Source organism: Sorex fumeus, unplaced genomic scaffold (genome assembly GCF_029834395.1).
Source record: "Sorex fumeus unplaced genomic scaffold, SorFum_2.1 ptg000054l, whole genome shotgun sequence".
NCBI lineage: Eukaryota > Metazoa > Chordata > Mammalia > Eulipotyphla > Soricidae > Sorex > Sorex fumeus.
Genome location: NW_026606111.1, coordinates 17628066 through 17648968, shown reverse-complemented (window position 1 = coordinate 17648968; position 20903 = coordinate 17628066). Strand labels below are relative to the sequence as shown.

Sequence of the window (20903 nt, the reverse complement as noted above, 5' to 3'; positions counted from 1 at the left end):
TGATAATAATGCCTGGAAGTTCATCAGTGCTATACTTACCAAATAGATCTTTTAAGCTTTACTCTGAGAACCAGAGATACTGAACTTTCATTGGTAGACTGTAGCTTCAGAACGTTGCCTCAGTACTCATGTACTGAAGGATATACTTTTAAGCTCATATTTATTAAGTATATATATTTTGAACACCTGCACTCTGCTGACACTTTTTTTAAAAGCCCCACAAAATAAAGAGGGCAGTGAGATAGTGCTGCAGCTAAGGCACTCGCTTTGCTTGTGGTGACCTGGGTTCAATCCCCAGTACCACATACAGTCTCCAGAGCAGTGGCAGGAATGATCCTTGAACACAAAGCCAAGTGTAAGCTCTAAGAACCACCTAGTGAGACCCAAAACTAAATTAGAAAGCCACATAAAAATTTCAGAAGTAAAATGGCAAGACAATTCCATCTATTTTCACAATGTTAAATAGTCTTAATTCTGAAATCCTCTCCCCTCACCACACCCCCCACTTCCAGTAGCCTGGAGTTTAGGAATGCCTTTCCAGGTCTTCTGGAAACACTTTGGATATCCAAGAATGTCATAAAGATAATTTTTGTAATAGAGAAAGCCCCTCCACCTCTTCTTGGCCGCCAGCAGGTGGGTTACATATAGAATTACATTTAATTTTTTTTGTTGTTATTTTGAATATTTCCAGAACACATTTACAGGGAAAGTGTTAAGCTACTATAAAAGCAGTAGTTTCCAGATGGCCTTAGAAAACTGTCAGTGAGAATGTTTACAGATCCTAAGTACGAGTGTCTGACCAAATAAACTTAAAAGGTAAAACAAAATTCATTAGATTTAGAAATTAGTTTAGAGTATCTTTAACCCCAGTTTTCCATATTTAAAATGATAAACTTTTATTATGTGCCAAATATATTTTCGACATAGCCAAATATATATATATATATATTAAAAATATTTTGGGGTCAGCACTAGTACTTGCAGGAGAGAAGCTTGCCTGCATGTGGCTGACCCAGATTTGATTCCAGCACCCCACCTGGTCCCCTGAACCCAACCAGGAGTCACCCTTGAGCACAGAGCCAGGAGCACCTCTGGAAATGGCTCTCCCCCCAATAAATAATTAAAATATTTTTGTCATTTAATGTTTTTAATGCTAGTAGGACTACCTCCTTTTTGGGTAACCAAGGAGAAGTGGGAGTGGATGTCAGTTCATAGAGTTCATACATGTCAACAGAGCTATTTTACTATAATTAGCTTGCATGTCTGATTATTTTAGTCAGTGATTTTATACAGTAAAATTTCCTGAATATTAAGCTGTGAAATGTATCTTTTATCTAGTTTTTATAGCACAAAATAACATACTGACTACTTTTCTTAAATTCACATTCATAATTTATTTGCATGTTAACCTGATTAGACAAGCCTAAACCAAATGTGTTATGTGTAATAGGATTGAGCCTTTATATATTATCTAATGGATTAAAATTTTTTTTAGATATTTAAAATGTTTAGGTTCATGAATAAATCAAATGTTTAAAAGATGACTATACTTTAAGTTTTGAGTAATATTGGTTATATCATTCCTACTGTTTGATCCTTACCTTCTTTTGCAGTGTTTTTAGAAAACAGCTATGTAACTTATTGAGCATTTTTCATGTATAAATGTGCATAATAAATATTAAATTCTTATTTGCCTTCTGTTTTAATATTGGTCCTAAAGTATTTGCAGTGCATATTAATGACAGGATATTTTATTTGTCAACACGTTGTTTACTTTGCTATATCTAAAATATATTTCATATTTTAGAACAAAGTATCTTTTTATGGGCCAGTTTTCTTATATATAATATATACATAAATGTTATTATATATATGTAAAATAAAATATATCATTTTTAAGGTCCAGGGTTGTGACTCAGTGGTTGCCCTGCGTTTAATCATCCCTGGCACAAACAAAAGCCAAAAAAAATATACCTTTATCATTTTTACTATTTTAGTGAATGACATTAAGAACATTCACAGTTGTACAACCATCATCATCTTTGTAATCCCAAATTAAAACTCTCCCAGCTGTTTAATAACTCAATTTCCCTCTTTTAGCAACTATTATTTGTCTCCTGTGAATGCATCTATCTTTGTGAAATTAGACAATTTCTATTCTCTTATACATGCAGTTTAAATCTAATTAAAGAGTCAACATGAGGGACTTAAGCAACAAACTGTTCAACTTACACCCATTGGTCCTGGGCTTGATCTCTCCAACAGTGCATATGATTCCCAAGCACCACCTGCCAAAAGTGAGCACAGAGCCAGGAGTAATCTCAGAGCACAATTGATGTGGCACCCAAGCCCCCTTCCATATTCCCCATAAAGCAAAGAGTCAACATAACATCTTCAGATCATAACATCATAGAGATACAATAAACATATACTATACCTAGCTGATACATCATGATGATAAATGGAAATGGCAATGCAACACTCTGGTATGTCTGGGTATGTATATATATATATGTGTGTGTGTGTGTGTGTGTATGTGTGAGTACATGTATATGTGTATATATATATATAAATATACATATATATATATGCTGGGCGGGCTGGAGCGATAGCAGAGCGGGTAGGGCGTTCGCCTTACAAGCGGCCAACATGGCCGACCCGAGTTCGTTTCCTCCGCCCCTCTCGGAGAGCCCGGCAAGCTACTGAGAGTATTCGATATGCCAGACACAGTAACAACAAAGTCTCCAATGGAGACGTTACTGGGCCCGCTCGAGCAAATCGACGATCAACGGGAGGGCCTTTACCTTTTACCTTTTATATGCTGGGTATGTCTCCTTAAATTTAACACAAAGAAACACACAGGGTCCCTAAATTCTCTCCATTTGACAACAGATTGCAAAAATAATCTATGCTTGCTGAAGGCGTAGACTGGAGGGAGAAGTGACTAGGAAGGAAGGTTCCCCAGGTGGCTTATGTGAAGTGGGTTGTAGAGAGGTGGCAGCCTTGAGAAGGGTGTCATTGCTTACCCCTCTACCCACCCAGGTCACCGGGCAGGGCCTGTGGGAATCTAGGACTGGTTAAGAGTAGGCTGTGAGCACCTACATGATATACTTGTTCTGCCTGGCATGGGAAATGGTTCCTGCCACTCAATTAATTTCTCAGGGACCCACGGCACCCAGAAACCCAGGTTGAACAAGGAATTGCACTTTTCAGAAAAGCAAAGTTGGTACTGTTTGACCTAGGCTTTGCAGGTCCAATGTCTTCCCTCAGAAAAGAACTTCAAAGATGACACAAATAGTGAAGTAAAACAAGCTCATTCAAGAAATTGAAGGGAAGATTGACGATTGATAGGTGCTCGAGAGCACAGGTTCCTCCAAAGTGTAAAGTGTCAAGTACATAAATCCAAGCAGGGGACTTCCCAGAAAGGGTAAATACATCCTAAAGTAAGAAAGTATACATCTTGGGGTAAGAGGAAGACAAATAGGTCTATAGGGTAAATTATCTCGAGAGGTGATGCAGGCAAGTGCGCACCTTTTCCTCTGACAAGTTAATTCACATAGTTTTCCAGAACTATCTGCCCGACCCCCACTCCCAGCCCAGCCAAAGAAATGGTTGCCAAGGTGAGGTTAAAGCAGTTGATGATTTTCTTTTGATGGCAGGGCAGCACACCCAGCTATGCTCAAGGCTAACTCTTGGCTAACTCTTGATGATGCTCAGGGGATCATATAGGTTGCCCGGGATACAACCTGGGTCAGCTGCCTTGACACCCGACTGGCTGTACTATCTATCCCTCTAGCCCATCATTGTTATTCTTAGCATGGCCTTTATATCAGCAGTTATCTAGGATGGTCCAACAAGGAATGCGATTCTACATCTCTTGTTTTCCAGGCACTCGAGTTGCATCTTTGTTCTGTATGTCTTCGTGCTTTTAGACTGGTTTTGGCTCCAGACTTTTTCCCCAGTATACATTACCAGTGTGCTCTTTCCTCCCCACCCCTAAATCTCTTTGCCTGCAATATTTTTACGTGTACTAGGCAGTTTGCTTGCTAGTTGGAGAGTAGAGATGGGGGAAAAAAATTACTTCAACTTTATTGGAGAATTAAGTAAACTATTACAAGCTTACAGAACATGAAAGTTTCACTCAACTAGGTTTCAGAGACTAAATGCTTCTCTGATCAAAATACTCAGATGAAAATCGGGTCCTATGCAAAAACCAAAAAACTACGGTCAATTTAATCATAGTGTCAAGCCAGAGCAAACCACCGATAATTGGGAAACCTGGGTTTCATGTGTTTTATTTGGACAGACAAGATGCTCACACCTATCTGCTTTGAGCACCTAGTACTCATTTCTTCCGCGGTTAGTTATTTCCTCAGCAGAATTTCCAGTGACCTCATTAAATACTTGAGGCACTCTGGCGTCCTGAGAAAGTTTCCCAGTCCTCTTCAGAAAGGCACTTTGCAAGATTCCTTTGAGTGAGAAAGAAAGCATCTTGGGAACAGTTTTGCTCGTTTGCATTCATGCGGAGATCTTGGTCTGGAAATCGGTACTTCCCGGACCTGAACTTCGTTCAGGAAAAACGCCGTGGAAACAAAGTATTCTATTCCGAGAATTACAGAGCCGAAGTCCTTCCTGGAGGCCATCTTGTCCAGCGGCCGAAACAGCAGGAACTTAGCCCGCCACTTTTCCTACAGGTCGCCCGCCCGCCCGGCGAGGGCCAAGCAACCTCGCTTAGCTGGGGGTGGGGTGGGGTGGGGTGGGGGGAGTGGGGGGCAGCGGCAGGAATCGGTGTCTCCGGAAGGGGGCGCGAAGTTTCCAAGTTAACAAAGAGCAAACCGCGACGGGGGTCTGCGAAAGCCCTGGCCACAGCGACGATCCTGGCTGGCGTCCTCACCAACGTCCCCTCGGCCCGAGGTGACAGTTCCCTCGGCGGCGCCCGGGCAGTGTCGGCCGTTCCGACCGGACTCGAATTTGCCTACAGTGCCCTGAAGCAACAGGTCCGCTCGTTTCAGTTTGGCCCTCGGGCCCTTCCGTAGTTTGAAAGCCGCGCCGCGAAGGAAACTTCCTCTTTCGAAGCGAGAGCCGGGGGGGGGGGGGGGGGGGCGGAGGGGGAAGAGACCCGAGTGCCTCCTGAAGAATCACTTTGCTGACATTAAAAAAAAAAAAAAAAGAGGACGCTTCATGCATAAACTCTTGGCATTATGCCCAGGGTCAAGATCAAACTGGTCGAGCATGGCGCTGACTATATTAGGAGGTAACGTACAGAGATTGTTCTCCAACATTTGCACCATCACCAGAGTCGTTGTGGTTTTTGCCCTTAACAAGCATGGCGCGGAAACGTGTTACCCGCCACGGTCACGTGCACCGAGACGCGGCTGGGAGACGGGCGGGCTTCAAGTGACACGCGGATGTTATTCGATTCACTTCCGGGGGAGCCCACTCAGGCGCCATCTTGTCTTGTTCGTGAAGTAGAAGAAGCATCGAAAGGGTTGGGGAGGCATTACGGGAACGGTGGCGACTAGGCTGTTCCGGAACCAGAGTGGGTAAGGAGCGGCGCGGGCAGTTGCGTGTCGGGGGGCTCTCCGGGCCGTCACACATTTCACGGATTCTGCGGCGGAGGCAGCGTAATTGAAGCACGTAGGTTGCGTAAGCTGCTTGGCGCCACCGCTGACTCCTTATCCCCTTAAAGCGGCGGCAGGCGCCAGACTTGGTGAATCAGAGCGGTGCTGTGCGCGAACGGGAGGCGAGCTTGTTGGAGAGAGCGCTCCCGGCCCGCTCTTCTTAGCTCCCGACTTTTCTTCGGGGCTGAGAAGGGACTAATTGTTGGGCGCCCGACTGGCCGTTAAGCAGTGCGCGCGTGCGCAGTGGGATTCCCTTTCTGGGGAAGGGGTCCGGGGAGCCGAGGGTTTCCCCCCACACACACACACCCCACCCCACCCCCTTCTCCCATCCGGACCGTCTCGGCCGTGCAGCTCTGACCGCGCAGGCGCAGTCTAGGGCAGATGCGTTCTCTTCGCTACAATTAGGTTGCTGAGCTCGTATTTGGGAGTCTTCCCCCTGGTGATAGACAGATGGACCTTGTGTGTGGGACTTGGCTCTCCTGGGGGGGAGGGGAGGCAGTGGTCACGTGAGTATCGCGGGCACTCTGCAAGATTGGTGCGTCCGTGCTTGGTCCAAGAAGAGCGGCGAGCGACGTCAACTTCGAACTCGTCGTTTAGAATTAATTTCTAATTTGAGTGTGGCCGGGCAAGGTGGTGTAAAAAAAAAATCAGGGGCATTAATTAAAGTTCACTACCAGGACTTTCTTGTGGCGTCTAGGAAGAGGAAAAGTAGCAGCGTGGCGTTTCTTTGGAGATGGTGTTGAGACGTTTGGCTTTTAATGCAATTTTGTTGGGCGGTTTCAAGTGTTGTTTTACGTTTAGAGGCCTTTTGAGTTGCAGGGAAATTGGGTAGGAGGCACAGAACTCCCATATAATCCTCCACCAACCCCCAGTTTCTCCTATTCTTACCAGTGTGGTGCATTTGGGGGCGGGGGGGGGGGGCGGGTGGAATGCTCCCAGCATGCCTATGGGCTTTTTCTTGCTCTGCGTGCTGGTATCAGCCACTTGCAAGGCCAGTGCCTTAGCCCCATTTCTTAATGCCCAGCCGTTTCTTAACTGAAGGAACAGTGTTGACACTCTCATTCACCGAAGTTCATCGTTTATTCCTGTTTCCTAGGTTTATATCTAATGTCTTCATTCTGTCCCAGGACAACTTTTAGGCCTGTATGGTTTTCAGTGACTGGTACGGCTGACTTGTGTTTCTCCAAAATATGAAGTCCTCACATCAGTTCCTCAGAGGAATGAGGTCCTTAGGGTAGACCCTAACCCGATGTGACTGCTCGAAAGAAGAAATTAGGATGCAGAGGGAACACTCTGCAAAGACAGTAGTCCAGAGGTCCAGCTCCTGGCCGAGGTGAGAGCCCTTAGGATGAAATCAGCCCTGCTCACTTTTGATCTTGAACTTCCAACCTCCAGGTTTCTGGTGAAAGAAGTTTGTTGTTCAAGCCACCAGTCTGGGATGCTTTGCCATGACAGCCTTAGCAAACTAATATTCGACCTTGACAGTTGTGAGGAGTGTTGGTTGTATATTGTAGTGTTTCTGCTATTAGAATGTGCCTGAGGTTTTTTTCCCTGATAAGACTGGTTGTTACAGGTTTGAGGGAGGATGATTCCAGAGGCCAAGTGCCTTTTCCATTACATCCTGTCAAAAGTACATGGTATGAGGGTGATTTTTTATTTGATATGGATACTGACTACCTACCTTATGTAGTGTTTATCTGAAGTTACTCTTGATATGCCTCGTGCTCCCTTCGTTACATAATTTATATGAAATTATTCTGCATTTTTGTCTTTCCTACTTTGGGGGACCTATATTATCAGGACATATTCCTGATGGTGCTTCGAGAACATTATGTAGTACTAGGCAGTAGACTGGGTTTGGCAGCATGCAAGGCAAGATCTTTAACTTCTGTACTTTCTAACCCACTTCCCCCCCTTTAACCATTAATTTATGCATAGGTATTAATCAGGATATTTATTATAATCCAGTACTGCATGATTTTGTTAATCAGGTTGCTCCAACTTTGGACATTGAGAGTACTTTCTGTTGTCTGTTTTTAACATGCTCCATTGTGTGTGTGTAGGGGGGGCTGAGGGGGCATGCTTTCCTATATCCTGGCATTTCAGGATGCTCCTTTTGGGGCAATGCAGTGTTATTTATTATTTTGGATATTCTTGCCCAAATACTCGGAATAAGCTGTTCCATGGTTTTAAAATCAAGATCCATTATTGCTATTGAAGTGTCATTTTCATTTTTTTATTAACCCTATTTTGGATACTTAGAAAACAAACTATCCAATTTGTTGATATTTTTAATCAGCAGGATACAAAGTAATTTGGTGCATAATAAAATTAGTGTACATAAGCTATCAAAAGTTTGTCCAAGGGATGAGTGATAGTATAGGAAATAGAGCACTGGTAGGGCTTTTGCCTTGCACAGGCAGACTCAGGTTGATACTAGGCATCCTATATGGTCTCTAGCACCTCCAGTACTAATTCCTGAGTGCCAAGCCAGGAGTATTCCCTGAATGTTGTGGGGTGTGGCCCAAACCAAAACCACAAAAATTTTTTATTGATTGCAAGGTTAACTTTTTCTAATGCCATTTTCACCTGAACTGAATTGAACAGATGAATTCTTTTTGACTTTTGTGACTCAGTTACCTGGTATGCACTGCTGAAATGTGAGAGGATTGTTGGATTTTGTGGTTTCTAAAGATGTAACATTTTACCACATATGTATCATAGGATAGCTGTTTTTATATGTTTCTAGTTGTTGCTTAAGGACTGTAAAACAGTTTTTTATTCTTAGTCTTTTGTCACAGTCTGTGAGTTGACTTTTGCTAACAAATTAACATTTAAACAAAATTAATAATAATAATACAATAATAATAAGCAGTGACTGCCCCTGATATCAGGACATAAGAAGTGGGTAAGATAAATGGTTATCTCTAGTTATATTAAATTCTTGGGATATTATAACAAATTATGAGCTGTGCGACCTAATAGGTGGGGATGTAGCAGTTGAGCCCTTAACTTGCATGTATGAGACCCTCGGTTGACTACCTAGCACTGGGGGGAAAAAAGTTATGCTTAGGACAGGAGAGAGAATTGGACAAGCTGAGGATCGGAGGCCCAGGTTTATGCCTCAGAGTATTTATTGCTAGAAATGACCCCTAAGCCAGGAGCAGACCTCTGAGCACTGCTGGGTGGTACCCAACCTCTGCCCCTCACCAACGAAAAATGTCACACATAAATTTAGTGACCTAAAGTGTTTAGTCTTTCATACAGTTTTCCAAGTTATATATTTGAAATAAAGGTTTCAGGAGAGCTTATTCTTCCTGTCTTTTCCCCACGTTCCTCCTTGTCTTTCCTTGATGTTGGACATATCTCTCTGATCTCTGCTTCTCTGACCTCATGGCATACCCTGAGTATCCATGTAAGCCAGTCATATTTGATAGGGATCCACTTTAATCCAGTATGTGTGTATCTCAACTTGAATATATCTGCAGGAAGAACCCTTTTTCCAAATTTGGTGCCACAGTTTATGGGAATGGGAATAAGCCTTCAACATACCTTTAACCATTTAATCCATAACACTGGTTATAGGTATAAGCTGTATTTTTATAGTTCTGGGTCGAATTTGGATGATCTAATGCAAACAGTAATCCTAATTGTTTCCAAGGAAATCGTATTTCATTTGATGCCATAAAGGGAAATCCTTACAGCTTGGCTAAGAATAATCAACTTTTTCCATACTTGAGAATTAGAGTCTAAGGTTCTTTAAAATAAAGACAAAGGAAAAAGATGAATACATTAGAGTTGATTTTCTTTTTCCTTGAGAGGTTAGGTTTGAGTCACACAGGGTGTGTGTGTGTCTTTGTGTGTCTGTCAGTCAGTCATTTGGTCTAGTCTCCTTGCAGTGCATAGGGGGTCATGACTGTGCCAGAGATCACACCCAGACATTAAAACATGTATACTGGGGGCTGAATGATAGTATAGCGGGTACGGCACTTGCAGGCAACTGATGTAGTTTCGATCACTGACATCACATATGGTACCCTGAACACCTGATAGGAGTGGTTCTTAAGTACAGCGCCAGAAATAACCCCTGTGTAACACCAGGTGTGCCCCCCCCAACCAAAAAACATACAAAACCAAAAACAAAAATATGTATCCATTGATTATTAGCATGTGAGTCTTTGCTTTTTTTTTGGAAGGGGGGGTTAGCCTTTGGAAATATACATGTTTTCAAGACAGAAAAACAAAATCCTTATTCAGCACATGCTGAGTTAGTGTTTTTCCAAATGTGTACTGCAATGATAGGAATGGGGGGCCTGGTAGTAACCACAGGTGTAATTGGGGGATACTCTTTGTTCTCCCAATTAAGGTTGATTTTTAGGGAGCCACTGAGTAGTTTTTTATTCCTGAAAGGGACCAGTAAGCCAGATAAATCTTTGAACTTCTGTGCTAGATGCTGGAATATAAATAAAAGTTTATATGCTATACTTAAGTATAAAATATTTTAAATTTATTAATTTTATTATTATTATTTGGGAGCCACACCTACTTGTACTCAAGGCTTACTACTGGTTCTGTGCACAGGAGTCATTCCTGGTAGCACTCAAGGGACTGGCCATATGGGATGCCAGGGATTGGATCCTGGTTGGCCTCGTGCAAGACAAGCACTTTACCTGCTGTACAATTGTGCCAATGTTAATTTTTTTTTTTTTGTCATTTTGGAATTTCTATCCTAAATTACATTTTTTTAAAAAAAAAACCTTAAGTGGCATCATTATTTGTGCTGTGAAAACCTTGTTCAGTTTTACTGCTGATGTTTTATTTCACTGTTGCTTTTTGATTGTCACTAAAAGCAGGTATCTGCAGTTGAAGAACGTAGAGTTCTATGTTGTATATAATCCATTGTGGTTTAAAACCCTGAAGTAAAATTGCTGGGTCAGAAGCCATTATAATTTTGATAATTTTGAATAAATTGTAATCTTCTGTTGTCTTCTATTGACTAATCATTTGGGGTTCTACCCATATATCCAATACTCACCCTCTATTGCCAAATCAGCCCTCTCAATTTTAGGTTTGATCAAAATATTCTATTAAATATTTCATTCTTGATTTTAACATTCACTGCATTTTTTTGTGCATACTTTTCAAAACTGCATTTTTTTCACATACTTTTCAAAATTTCACATATTTTTCTCAGCTTAAGTATCAAGCATTAAGTAATAACTCATAAAAACTTTGAGGGGGCAAAAGAGAGCTTTGGAAAACAGTAAAATTATCATCAGTTTTAACAAACAGTATGACTTAACAAGTAATGCAAGTCACACTCTTGAAAATATGCAGTTAAAATATTTTCTTGTATAAAAATACTGAAGTTTGTTTGTTTTTCAACAGTGCCAGGAATTGAACTCACAGCTTCACACATGCAAGGTAGGTACCGCATGTCCGCCCCCTTCCTGCCCTACCTTTTGTTTTATTTTTATATAATAAAAGCTTTTACCTTAGGAGTCAGCCTCATGTTGTTTTATATTCCACAAATGAGTGCAGTCCTTTTCTTTCTGACTCATTTCACTTAGCATGATACTCTCCATGTCTATCCAGGTATAAGCAAATTTCATGACTTCATCTCTGCTAACAGCTGCATAGTATTCCAGTGTGTAGATGTACCAAGTTTCTTTAACCAGTCATCTGTTCTAGGGCACTTGGGTTGTTTCCAGATTTTGGCAATTGTGAACAGTGCTGCAATGAACATATAGGTACAGATGTCATTTCTACTGTGCTTTTTTGCATCCATGGGATATATTCCCAGAAGTAGTATTGTAGGGTTATATGGAAGCTCAATTTCTATTTTTATTTTGTTTTACTTTTTTTTTCTTTTTGGGTCACACCCAGTGATGCACAGAGGTTACTCCTGACTCTGCACTCAGGAATCACCCCTGGCAGTGCTCAGGGGACCATATGGGATGCTGGGACTCGAACCCGTGTTGGCCGCGTGCAAGGCAAATGCCCTATCCACTGTGCTATTGCTCCAGCCCCATCAATTTCTAGTTTTTGAAGGACTCTCCATATTGTTTTCCAGAAAGGCTGGGCTACTGGGCATTCCCACCAACAGTGCAAGAGCGTCCCTTCCCCACATCTACGACAGCACTGGTTGCTTTTGTTCTTTTGAATGTGTACCAGTCTCTGTGGTGTGAGGTGACACCTCATTGTTGTTTTGATTTGCATCTCCCTGACTCATTTGTGGAGTATAAAACAACATAACCTGAGGCTGACTCCTAAGGGTATATACATGGTACAGGAAGATTGCTCCATAGCTGGAAGCCTGCCTCATGAGCGAAGGGGAGAAGGCAGCTGGAATAGAGAAGGGATCACTAAGAAAATGATGGCTTGAGGAACTGGTCGGAATGGGAGATGTGTGCTGAAAGTAGATAAAGGACCAAAAAATGATAACCTCTCAGTGTCTGCAAACAATAATGCCCAAAAGTAGAGAGAAAATATGGGGAATATCGTTTGCCATGTTGGCAGGGGGAGGGTGGGAAAGGTGGGGTATACCGGGGATATTATGTTGGTGGTAGGGAATGTGCACTGGTGGAGGGATGGGTGTGTTTGATCATTGTGTGATTGTAACCCAAACATGAAGCTTGTAAGTAGCTCATGGTGATTCAATAAAATTTTTTTAAAAAAAAGACTTCTACCTATCATAAGTTGAAACAAGATTTTTTTTAAGGTAAACAGATCAGAAGTAACCCCAGCATAGAGTTAAGAGTATTCCTTGAATACCACTGAGTGTGGCCTAAAAACAAAAGAGAAAATGAAATAGAAAAATACTAAGTTTTTTGTGAATGTGTCCCTTTCAGTGAAGAAAATGGAACTGAGTAGAAATGGGTTGTCTTGATCAGTCTTCCTCCCTGTTGATCCCCAGTTATAAATTTGTGAAGTAATATCATAAATGGTACTGAGAAACTTATTGTGCTTATATTAACTATTGTTGAAGCTTCGTATGCTGAATTTTTGTGTTTCTTAATCCTCGTGGTACATCTATGCATTACATATTTTTATGTCCTTCAATTTGTCATCTGTATAAAGCATATTAATTTGCTCTCATTCACATGATTATCAGGTGGTATAGGTATTTTTGATGAACCAATGTGTTCTCTGAAGTTTGGTAAAAAAAAGGTAAAGGCCCTCCCGTTGATCATCGATTTGCTCGAGCGGGCCCAGTAACATCTCCATTGGAGACTTTGTTGTTATTGTGTCTGGCATATCGAATACTCTCAGTAGCTTGCCGGGCTCTCCGAGAGGGGCGGAGGAATCGAACTCGGGTCGGCCATGTTGGCCGCTTGTAAGGCGAACGCCCTACCCGCTGTGCTATCTCTGAAGTTTAGATTTTAAAAAAAGTGATAATGTAGGGCCAAACCGTTAGCAAAAAGTTAGGGCATTTGCCTTACATGCAGCTGACCCGTGTTAGATCCCCAGCATCCCATGTGGCTGCCCTTGCATAGCCAGGAGTGGATTCCTGAGTGCAAAGCCAGTAGTAATCCCTGAGCATTGCTGGGTGTGGTTCCTAAACAAACAAACAAAAAAAAAGTGATGAGCTGGAAACTTAAAAGGAAAAGGAAAAAAAATGTCCTTGGCAAACATTAAACATGAGCAAGGAAAAAAGTTTGTTCACAGCTATTTCAGGATAATTAGATCAGTGCAGTGCAGTGATTATGGAGAGTCAGTGTAACTCATTTTTACCAAGTGCTTCAAGTGCACGTTTGCAACTTCAGTAAGCTTGTGAGATCTACTGATAATGCCTACATTGTGTCAATTTATAACCTACCATAGGAAAATATGCATGGAACTCTGCATGGCTGCTAGAACTTGGGAAAATGCAATAGTAAGATTTTTATCAGCTTTTTGATCTTAAAAGAAAAATGTCATCAGCTTCCTATCACTAGTCTTTAAATAGAGGAAAAAGAAGGAACTCCAGATTATTTGTTTATTCATTTGTTGTTTCAGTGCCTGCTATGTACAGAAGCTATACTGTACCATATGGATGATAAAAAGAATAAAAAAAAGATGAATAAACTGTCTATTGACTTTAAAGTGCCATGATCTGATGAAAAGAAAATTAAATTAAGGAACAAACTATTCTTATTGGTGTTATTTTTTTTAAAAAAGTTGAATTAAGATTTTTTTAATTTTAGGCATCATAATATACAATGCTGTTCATGTTATACAGATAGGTTTCCTACATATGATGTTCTAACACCATGTCCTCCACCAGAGTGCCTCCTTAACCCTTTTTCCTTTCTCTCCACCATGAGCTTATCTTCAGTTTTGTAGGACAATTTGGTGTTAATTTGTAATCAGAATTCTATAGAAAAATCTAAATCGCATTTTGTTTTATATCATTTAAGTTAGTACCAATTGAGTGAGCTCTTTTAAAATGTTCCTTTTTTTCAGTCAGCACATATGACAATCCTGAATTATTTATGAATTATTCATGAATTATCCAAGTAAATAAAATTCTATTTGAAAGGGAAAATTTTTTCTTTAATAGTTTGCCTTTTCATTACTACTATACTACATTTTCTTTTATAATGGAAAAATTTTGATTATATAAAGAAGAAAATGGTCCATATTAATTTGGAGATAATCATACTTTTTATGCTACAGACCCATGCATTTTTTTCTAGTAGCTCTTCATAATCTGAGAATAAACATACTCTTTTTATTTCCCTCCAGGGCTTAAGTAATCTTGCTGCGATGATTCTAAACTATAGTCTGAATCAACATAAATTTTAAGAAAGAAGGGCAATCTCCGAGGTTAGTCAAAAGTACCATTTGATATTTCTTCTAGGTGCTTGTTCTTTATTAACTTTTTATTTTATTTTATTTTAATTAACTTTTAAAGATGTGAGTGATGTTACTATTTCAAAGCTCTGATGAGCACTTAGCCTCTAACAGTAAGGTTGGCTGTGTGCTTTACTTTTTTTTTTGGCACCACACCCAGCTGTGTTTAGGAATTACTCCTATCTCTGTGCTCAGGGATCACTCTTGGCATGCCTGGGGGACCATATGGGGTCCCAGGGATTGAACACAGGTCAGCTATGTGTCAGGCAAGCAACCCTACCCACAGTACTATCACTCCAGCCCAAAGTATAGTTGAAATGGGGAGGGGACAATAGAGGAGAGAAGATCTAGTACACAAAAAAGAAGTATATTCAGCTTGATAATTTGCACTGAAACAGAGATTCAAAAGTCAATTGAATTGTTAAGCTTTTTTGGTGAAAATATTTGTGGTGATTCTGGGGAGATCATTCATAATTTGTTTCTCTTGGGTTTTTTTTTTTTTTTTTTAGATTAACAGTCTTGTTACTAGACTTGGCAGTGTGGCAATTTTCTATATCTCTTTATTTTAAAGTCATTAATTTATAAGGAAGAGTTTCCTTTTGTCAGCTAGAGATACTTGGTTACTCCCTTCAGGAGTAGTGGGTGGGGGCAGGGGATGACATCTTCCTTTAAAATTTATTTCTAGAAATTTGTATTGCGGAAAATAGATCTTTGCCGTTTTTTAGCAAAATTGATATGACTATGTTTTTTTCTCCAAATTCTGACACCAGTGGTAATATGAAATTTTCTACTCTCTTTCCAACATAGAAATTCTGAGTTGCCTTTGGCAATGTATTTACCAGCATGTTGGAACCCTTATCATATAAATGTATCATATAACTGTATGTGAGCATTTAAAATTAATGAACGTTCTTCATTTTAAAACTGTGTTTATTTTGTTGAAGATAGAAAATCAAATATATTTTAAAAATCAGGATGTGGGATCAAGGAGGACAGCCTTGGCAGCAGTGGCCCTTGAACCAGCAACAATGGATGCAATCATTCCAGCACCAGCAGGATCCAAGTAAGGAAACAACATTGAATTTGGACAGTGTGGGAGGGGAGGTACATGAACATAAACAGGAGGTAGTATGTGGATTAAAGGAGAATGAAATTGGAATTTATTATTGGGGTCATCCTCAATTGGAATCATTTTGTGGTCAGAATTTAATCTTCTCTTAATTTATCTTGTTTTAGCTTACATATTTGGGAATGATATCCATAGAAAAAATCCTTCAAAAATTGTGGAAATTTTACATTTTTGAAAACTAATTTAGAGCTAATTTTTCTGAAGAAGTAAGGTTTTCTAAAATATGTAGTGTAAGGCACTACGTATTTTGTTAATTCTGATTCTTAGGATTTTCTGTATATTCATAGTTAACCGTGGTCATCTAAATTTTTTACATCATTTAAAGGCATCGTGTTTGGGGCTGGAAAAATAGTGCAGTGTATTGGGCATTTGCTTTGCCAGCAGCCGACCTGGGTTCAATTCCTGGCACCCTATAATGGTCCCCTGATCATGCCTAGAGTGATCCTTGAGCGCAGAGCCAGGAATAAGCCCTGAGTACCACTGGGTGTTGGCTCAAACCCAAAAATATTGACAATAAAAATGTCATGTTTGCTGTGTTCTCTTAAACACTTTTGTTTGTTTTTTAATTTTGTTTTTTGGGTCATACCCAACAGCGCTCAGGACTTACTACTACCCCTGTGCTCAGGGATCACTCCTGGCAGGTTCAGAGACCATATGTAATGCTGGGGATTGAATCTGTGTTGGCCCTGTGCAAGGCAGGCACCTATCTGCTGTTGTATCACTCTGGCCCCTAAAAATTAAAACATTTTTTATGGAATATTTTAAGGATAAAGAGGTGGAAAAGAATACAGGGGCCTCATTTTTTACTTAAATAACAGCTAATGAGATCCAATTTGATTTTCTCTGAATTCTTTCTGCTGATTTACTTTTTTTGGATTAGTGTGTTTTTTTTTTTTTTAATACCCACATATCATACAAAACCACTGTAATTTAACAAGTCCATTTTTGGATGATGTTTCATAGCTTTTTACTATTTGAAATACTTATCAAAGACTTGTATATGTATCATTATTTACTTAGGCAATCCAAGAAGTAAATTTATTAGAACATAGTACATTTAAGCAGGTTTATATATGCATTGTTAAGTTTAACTGTCAAAGGTTGTACCAGTTTATATTTCTGCTGAAAGTTTGACAATCCCTAAAGCCTTATTAAATTGAGATAAGACTGTTAATTTTATTTCCTTTATTAATATTAAATATTAAATTTTGTTGTTGTTTTCAGGCCACACCTGGCCATGCTCAGGGCTTATTCCTGGCTGTACTCTCAGGGGTTACTCTTGGTGGGCTAGGTGGACCATATAGGTTGCTGGGGATTGAACCCAGGTTGGCTGCATGCAAGGCAAGCGCCCTACTTGCTGTACTACCACTCTGGCCCAAATAATATTAAATCTTAAATTTTAATGATAAATATTTGAGAGGGAAAGGTAGATCTTTGCATTGTTGGAGACAATTTTAAAGAATGGCTAAGAAATTGTTAAGAAATTGAGAATGGAGACAGCTAAAGAAGGGTAACTGCAAAGGGGAGCAGGGATGAATGGCAATACTTAACTGAGGTCTGTAGAATGCAGAGTTGGTCTGGATAAGACCGCCTGTGGGAAAGCAAGTAGTATGTTTGGTTTTTATGGTTAAAAGGGGGAAAAAAAGACTCCCCAAACTCTCAAAGGATCCATTTCCTATGAATTGTGTTAAAAGTCAGATAAGAGTGTATTTGTGGAGTCCTTTTCTGAAAGTCTTTAAGAATCTTTCCATTTTCTAGCCTGAATATGTTTTATTTTCTAGGCAATCTTTTGGCTGTAACTTTCTGTAATATTTAAAATCTCTAGTAAAGAATCATGAGATGCTTGTCTTACATAGGAGCATGGTTCTTTTAGCTCTCACATTCTGACAGCTAAATTCTCTTATGGGAAATTATGTTAGGCCAGATTGACTGGGCTGCATTGGCTCAAGCTTGGATTGCCCAAAGAGAAGCTTCGGGACAGCAAAGCATTGTAGAACAACCACCAGGAATGATGCCAAATGGACAGGATATACCTACAATGGAATCTGGTCCAAACAATCATGGGAATTTTCAAGGGGATTCCAACTTTAATAGAATGTGGCAACCAGGTTTGTTGTTTATGTTTTCTAAATTTTAGGACTGTTTTTAAAATTAATTTAACAGGTAATTTTGCTTAGTTTTATGACTTCTTAAAGAACAGGTAGATCCATTTTGAATTGACCTTGAAATTTTGTGGTTAAAATTATTTGCTCAGACTGCTAGCTGGTGGCACTCAGTTTGATTCTTTTCTTGGTTCTAGGCTGACAGGGACTGGAAACAGTGGAAACCTCACTTGGCATCTAGGGAAGAGAGCATTCTGTGTCTCTCTCTTACAACCTCTGCCCTTTTTAGAAGCTGCACTGGCAAAGCAAAACATGTCTAGTTGCTAAAGAAAAGTTGTGTCACTGTGACAAACTAGCTTGTCAGATCCATTCTGCCCCTACTGTCCACCCATCCATATCTTCCTCTGCTTTTTTTTTTATCTGATAGTAAAGGTCTTTCATAAATGTTTCAGTCTTTTATTTTTGTTTTTATACTTTATGATTTAGTTTTCTTGATTCTAGTCCAATTTTCTAGTGCATTATTCTTAATAATCACTTTATAGAACAATCTTATTTTGATTATGTTGATAATGAAGTTATAGTCCCCCTTCTGTATTAATTACTGACTTTCAATGTAAGAATTATTTTATTTTGATTTGGGTCACTCACCCAGTGATGCTCAGGGGTTACTCCTGGCTCTGCATTCAGAAATTACTCCTGGTGGTGCTCAGAGGACCATATGGGATGCCAGGGATTGAGTTTGGGTTGGCTGTGTGCAAGGCAAAAGCCCTACCTGCTGTACTGTCAACTTCAGCCAGTAATGAATATTTTAATATTTGATATTTTGAGGTGGTTTATTTCTAGTTTTCCTACACTGTGCACAACTTTCCCCAAGTTTTAAAATGTTTTGGAAAATCAAGTCTATAAATGATGACCTGAAATCACCACTCCCCAATTTTATTTTGCTTTCTTTGTGACCTAAGCAAGTTATTTACCTCTGCTCAGCAATTTCCCTTCTTGAAATTGGCAACAATAATGCTTCTCCCTACTTCACCAGGGATGTTGTGAGGACAAATGTGTTTATGGAAGAAAGAAATTTTATGAAATCTCAAGGATTTATGGTTTTGTCCTAAAAAATAGAGAAATTTCAAAAATGCTTTGAATTTTATAGCACTCATTTAAAATACTTGGGGGGCTGGAGTGCATGCTTTACATGCAGGAGACCTGGGTTTGAACCCTGGTACCACATGGTTTCTCCAAATACTGCCAAGAGCAACCACCAAGCCCTGAGCCAGGAGTAGCCCCTGAGTCACACTGCTGGGTGTGGCCTCAAAACAAAATGGTGGGGGGGATTTGGTTTCCATATATTTAGGATGTGCTTTAAAGTGGAGTTAGCTCATTTAAATTATTTATTTGAATTAATTCATTGCTTATGTTTAAGATAAACAAGGGACTTTTACTAAGAAGTCATAATTTTTTTAAAATTTACCGAAAAATATTTAACATTCTTTTCTTGAGTTCTTAAAAATGTGTGTTGATTTTGTTATAACCCCCTGTTGAATGTTTTTATGCCTGAATCCTAAATAGAATGGGGAATGCATCAGCAACCCCCACATCCCCCTCCAGATCAGCCATGGATGCCACCAACACCAGGCCCAATGGACATTGTTCCTCCTTCTGAAGACAGCAACAGTCAGGACAGTGGGGAATTTGCGCCTGACAACAGGCATATATTTAACCAGAACAATCACAACTTTGGCGGACCACCCGATAATTTTGCTGTGGGGCCAGTGAACCAGTTTGACTATCAGGTGAAAGATATTTTCGTTGCTTTAAATTTTGTAGATGTGCACATAATTCATTGTTTGGAAATGTCTCAAGGAATATCTCAATGTATCAAAAGATACGTGTTCCATTTTCCAGCTTTGTACAGATTAGCACATATTCTGTCTCAGAAAAGTTACAAATTTTTTAATTTTAAAATCATCAGGGTTTTTTTTTTTTTTTTTTGCTTAGGAAAATTGTGTAAAGAATCATTAGGGAAAGGTTTGGAAAAGTATGTACGTGCAATAGTTCTATAGTTTTCAATGTGGTATGTTTCAATATTAAATAAAGTTTAGAAAGTGCACAGTAGTTGGATATATTATTTATCAGTACTTATGGTTAATATATCAATAAAAATGAGGAGCATATTAGTTGGATATATTATTTGTAAATAATTATGGTTAATAATGTTAATAAAAATCTATGAGAAGCATAGGTCATCTTGCTAAATGCAGTTCCATCAGTGTAGAATTGTCACTTTTTTATGATGGTGTTCTCATCTCGTCTTCCTCTGCCATTCTCATATGTTAATTCTCACATGTTAATGGAATTGTATATACTTTTTTTGGTAGCATTAATTCATTTCTAGGGACATAGAACTCTGTGGCAAAATAATAGTATCTGGAACTATATTTTCTCTCACCAATAAGCCATTGTTCATTCAAATTATAGTACTAAGTCATCTTGAGATAACTGATCGCAATTATTATCATATAAGCTATTGTCATTTAAAGTTTTTGGGAACAGTTTTTCACTAATTACTTGGCTAGTGAGCATTGGGCATAAGTGTAAGGAGTATTCACTTTCAGGCAGTAATTATCTTACTTTTCTATATTCAGGCTTACCATTGTTGGTATACACATAGGACAGTTTCTGGTTCTGTTTTTGGAGAATAATAGTGGCAGGGAAATTCTGCTAAAACCACATTGGCTAACATCGCCATGCTGACAAGACAATGATGTCTATTGGCAACTGAGAAAAGTCTCTGTAAACAGCAGAATTTGAAATATATTTAATATAATGATTTAGCCATTAACAGTTATTTATGTAAGGTGATAATTCTTTCAGGATTATAGAAACTAATTAGGCTCACAGGAAGTGGAAAGTTGGAATTGATTATTTTTTCCCTGTATTTTGTAGTTACAGAAAAAGGAACATTTATTTGATGTCTTGGTGGTAGAAGGATTAGTTTACAAATGGATTCAGAATGGAAAAGTTCACATGAATATCCTTTTCTATACTTGCAGAAAATATCAGATGGATATAGATAGCTCTTGGCATATGTTTATATAGTTAGAAAATCTTTATTTTTTTTAAGAAAAGTAAGCCTAGGTTTTAGGGGCTACAGAAGTATCGATGGATATTAGAACCATGGAATTCTTGGATTTGCTGCACACATGGATTTCTACTGTC

At 39.4% G+C, this 20903-nt stretch overlaps 1 protein-coding gene across 9 annotated transcripts in view; it reads left to right on the top strand.

The window, feature by feature from the left end:
• The first annotated feature begins 5428 nt into the window (after positions 1-5428).
• Positions 5429-20903, top strand: part of PNISR (PNN interacting serine and arginine rich protein) — a 31992-nt gene continuing 16517 nt past the window's right edge. The window contains exons 1-6 of one of the 9 annotated variants that reach the window (XM_056125389.1): positions 5429-5543; positions 11010-11045; positions 14349-14429; positions 15405-15519; positions 17505-17693; positions 19254-19477. In XM_056125389.1, coding sequence (XP_055981364.1) covers positions 15432-15519; positions 17505-17693; positions 19254-19477 — 501 coding nt within the window. In that variant the 5' untranslated portion in view covers positions 5429-5543; positions 11010-11045; positions 14349-14429; positions 15405-15431. Of the gene's footprint in view, positions 5544-6816; positions 6955-11009; positions 11046-14348; positions 14430-15400; positions 15520-17504; positions 17694-19253; positions 19478-20903 lie in introns of those variants that run through there. The other 8 variants (XM_056125388.1, XM_056125391.1, XM_056125396.1 and 5 more) reach the window with 8 other exon arrangements.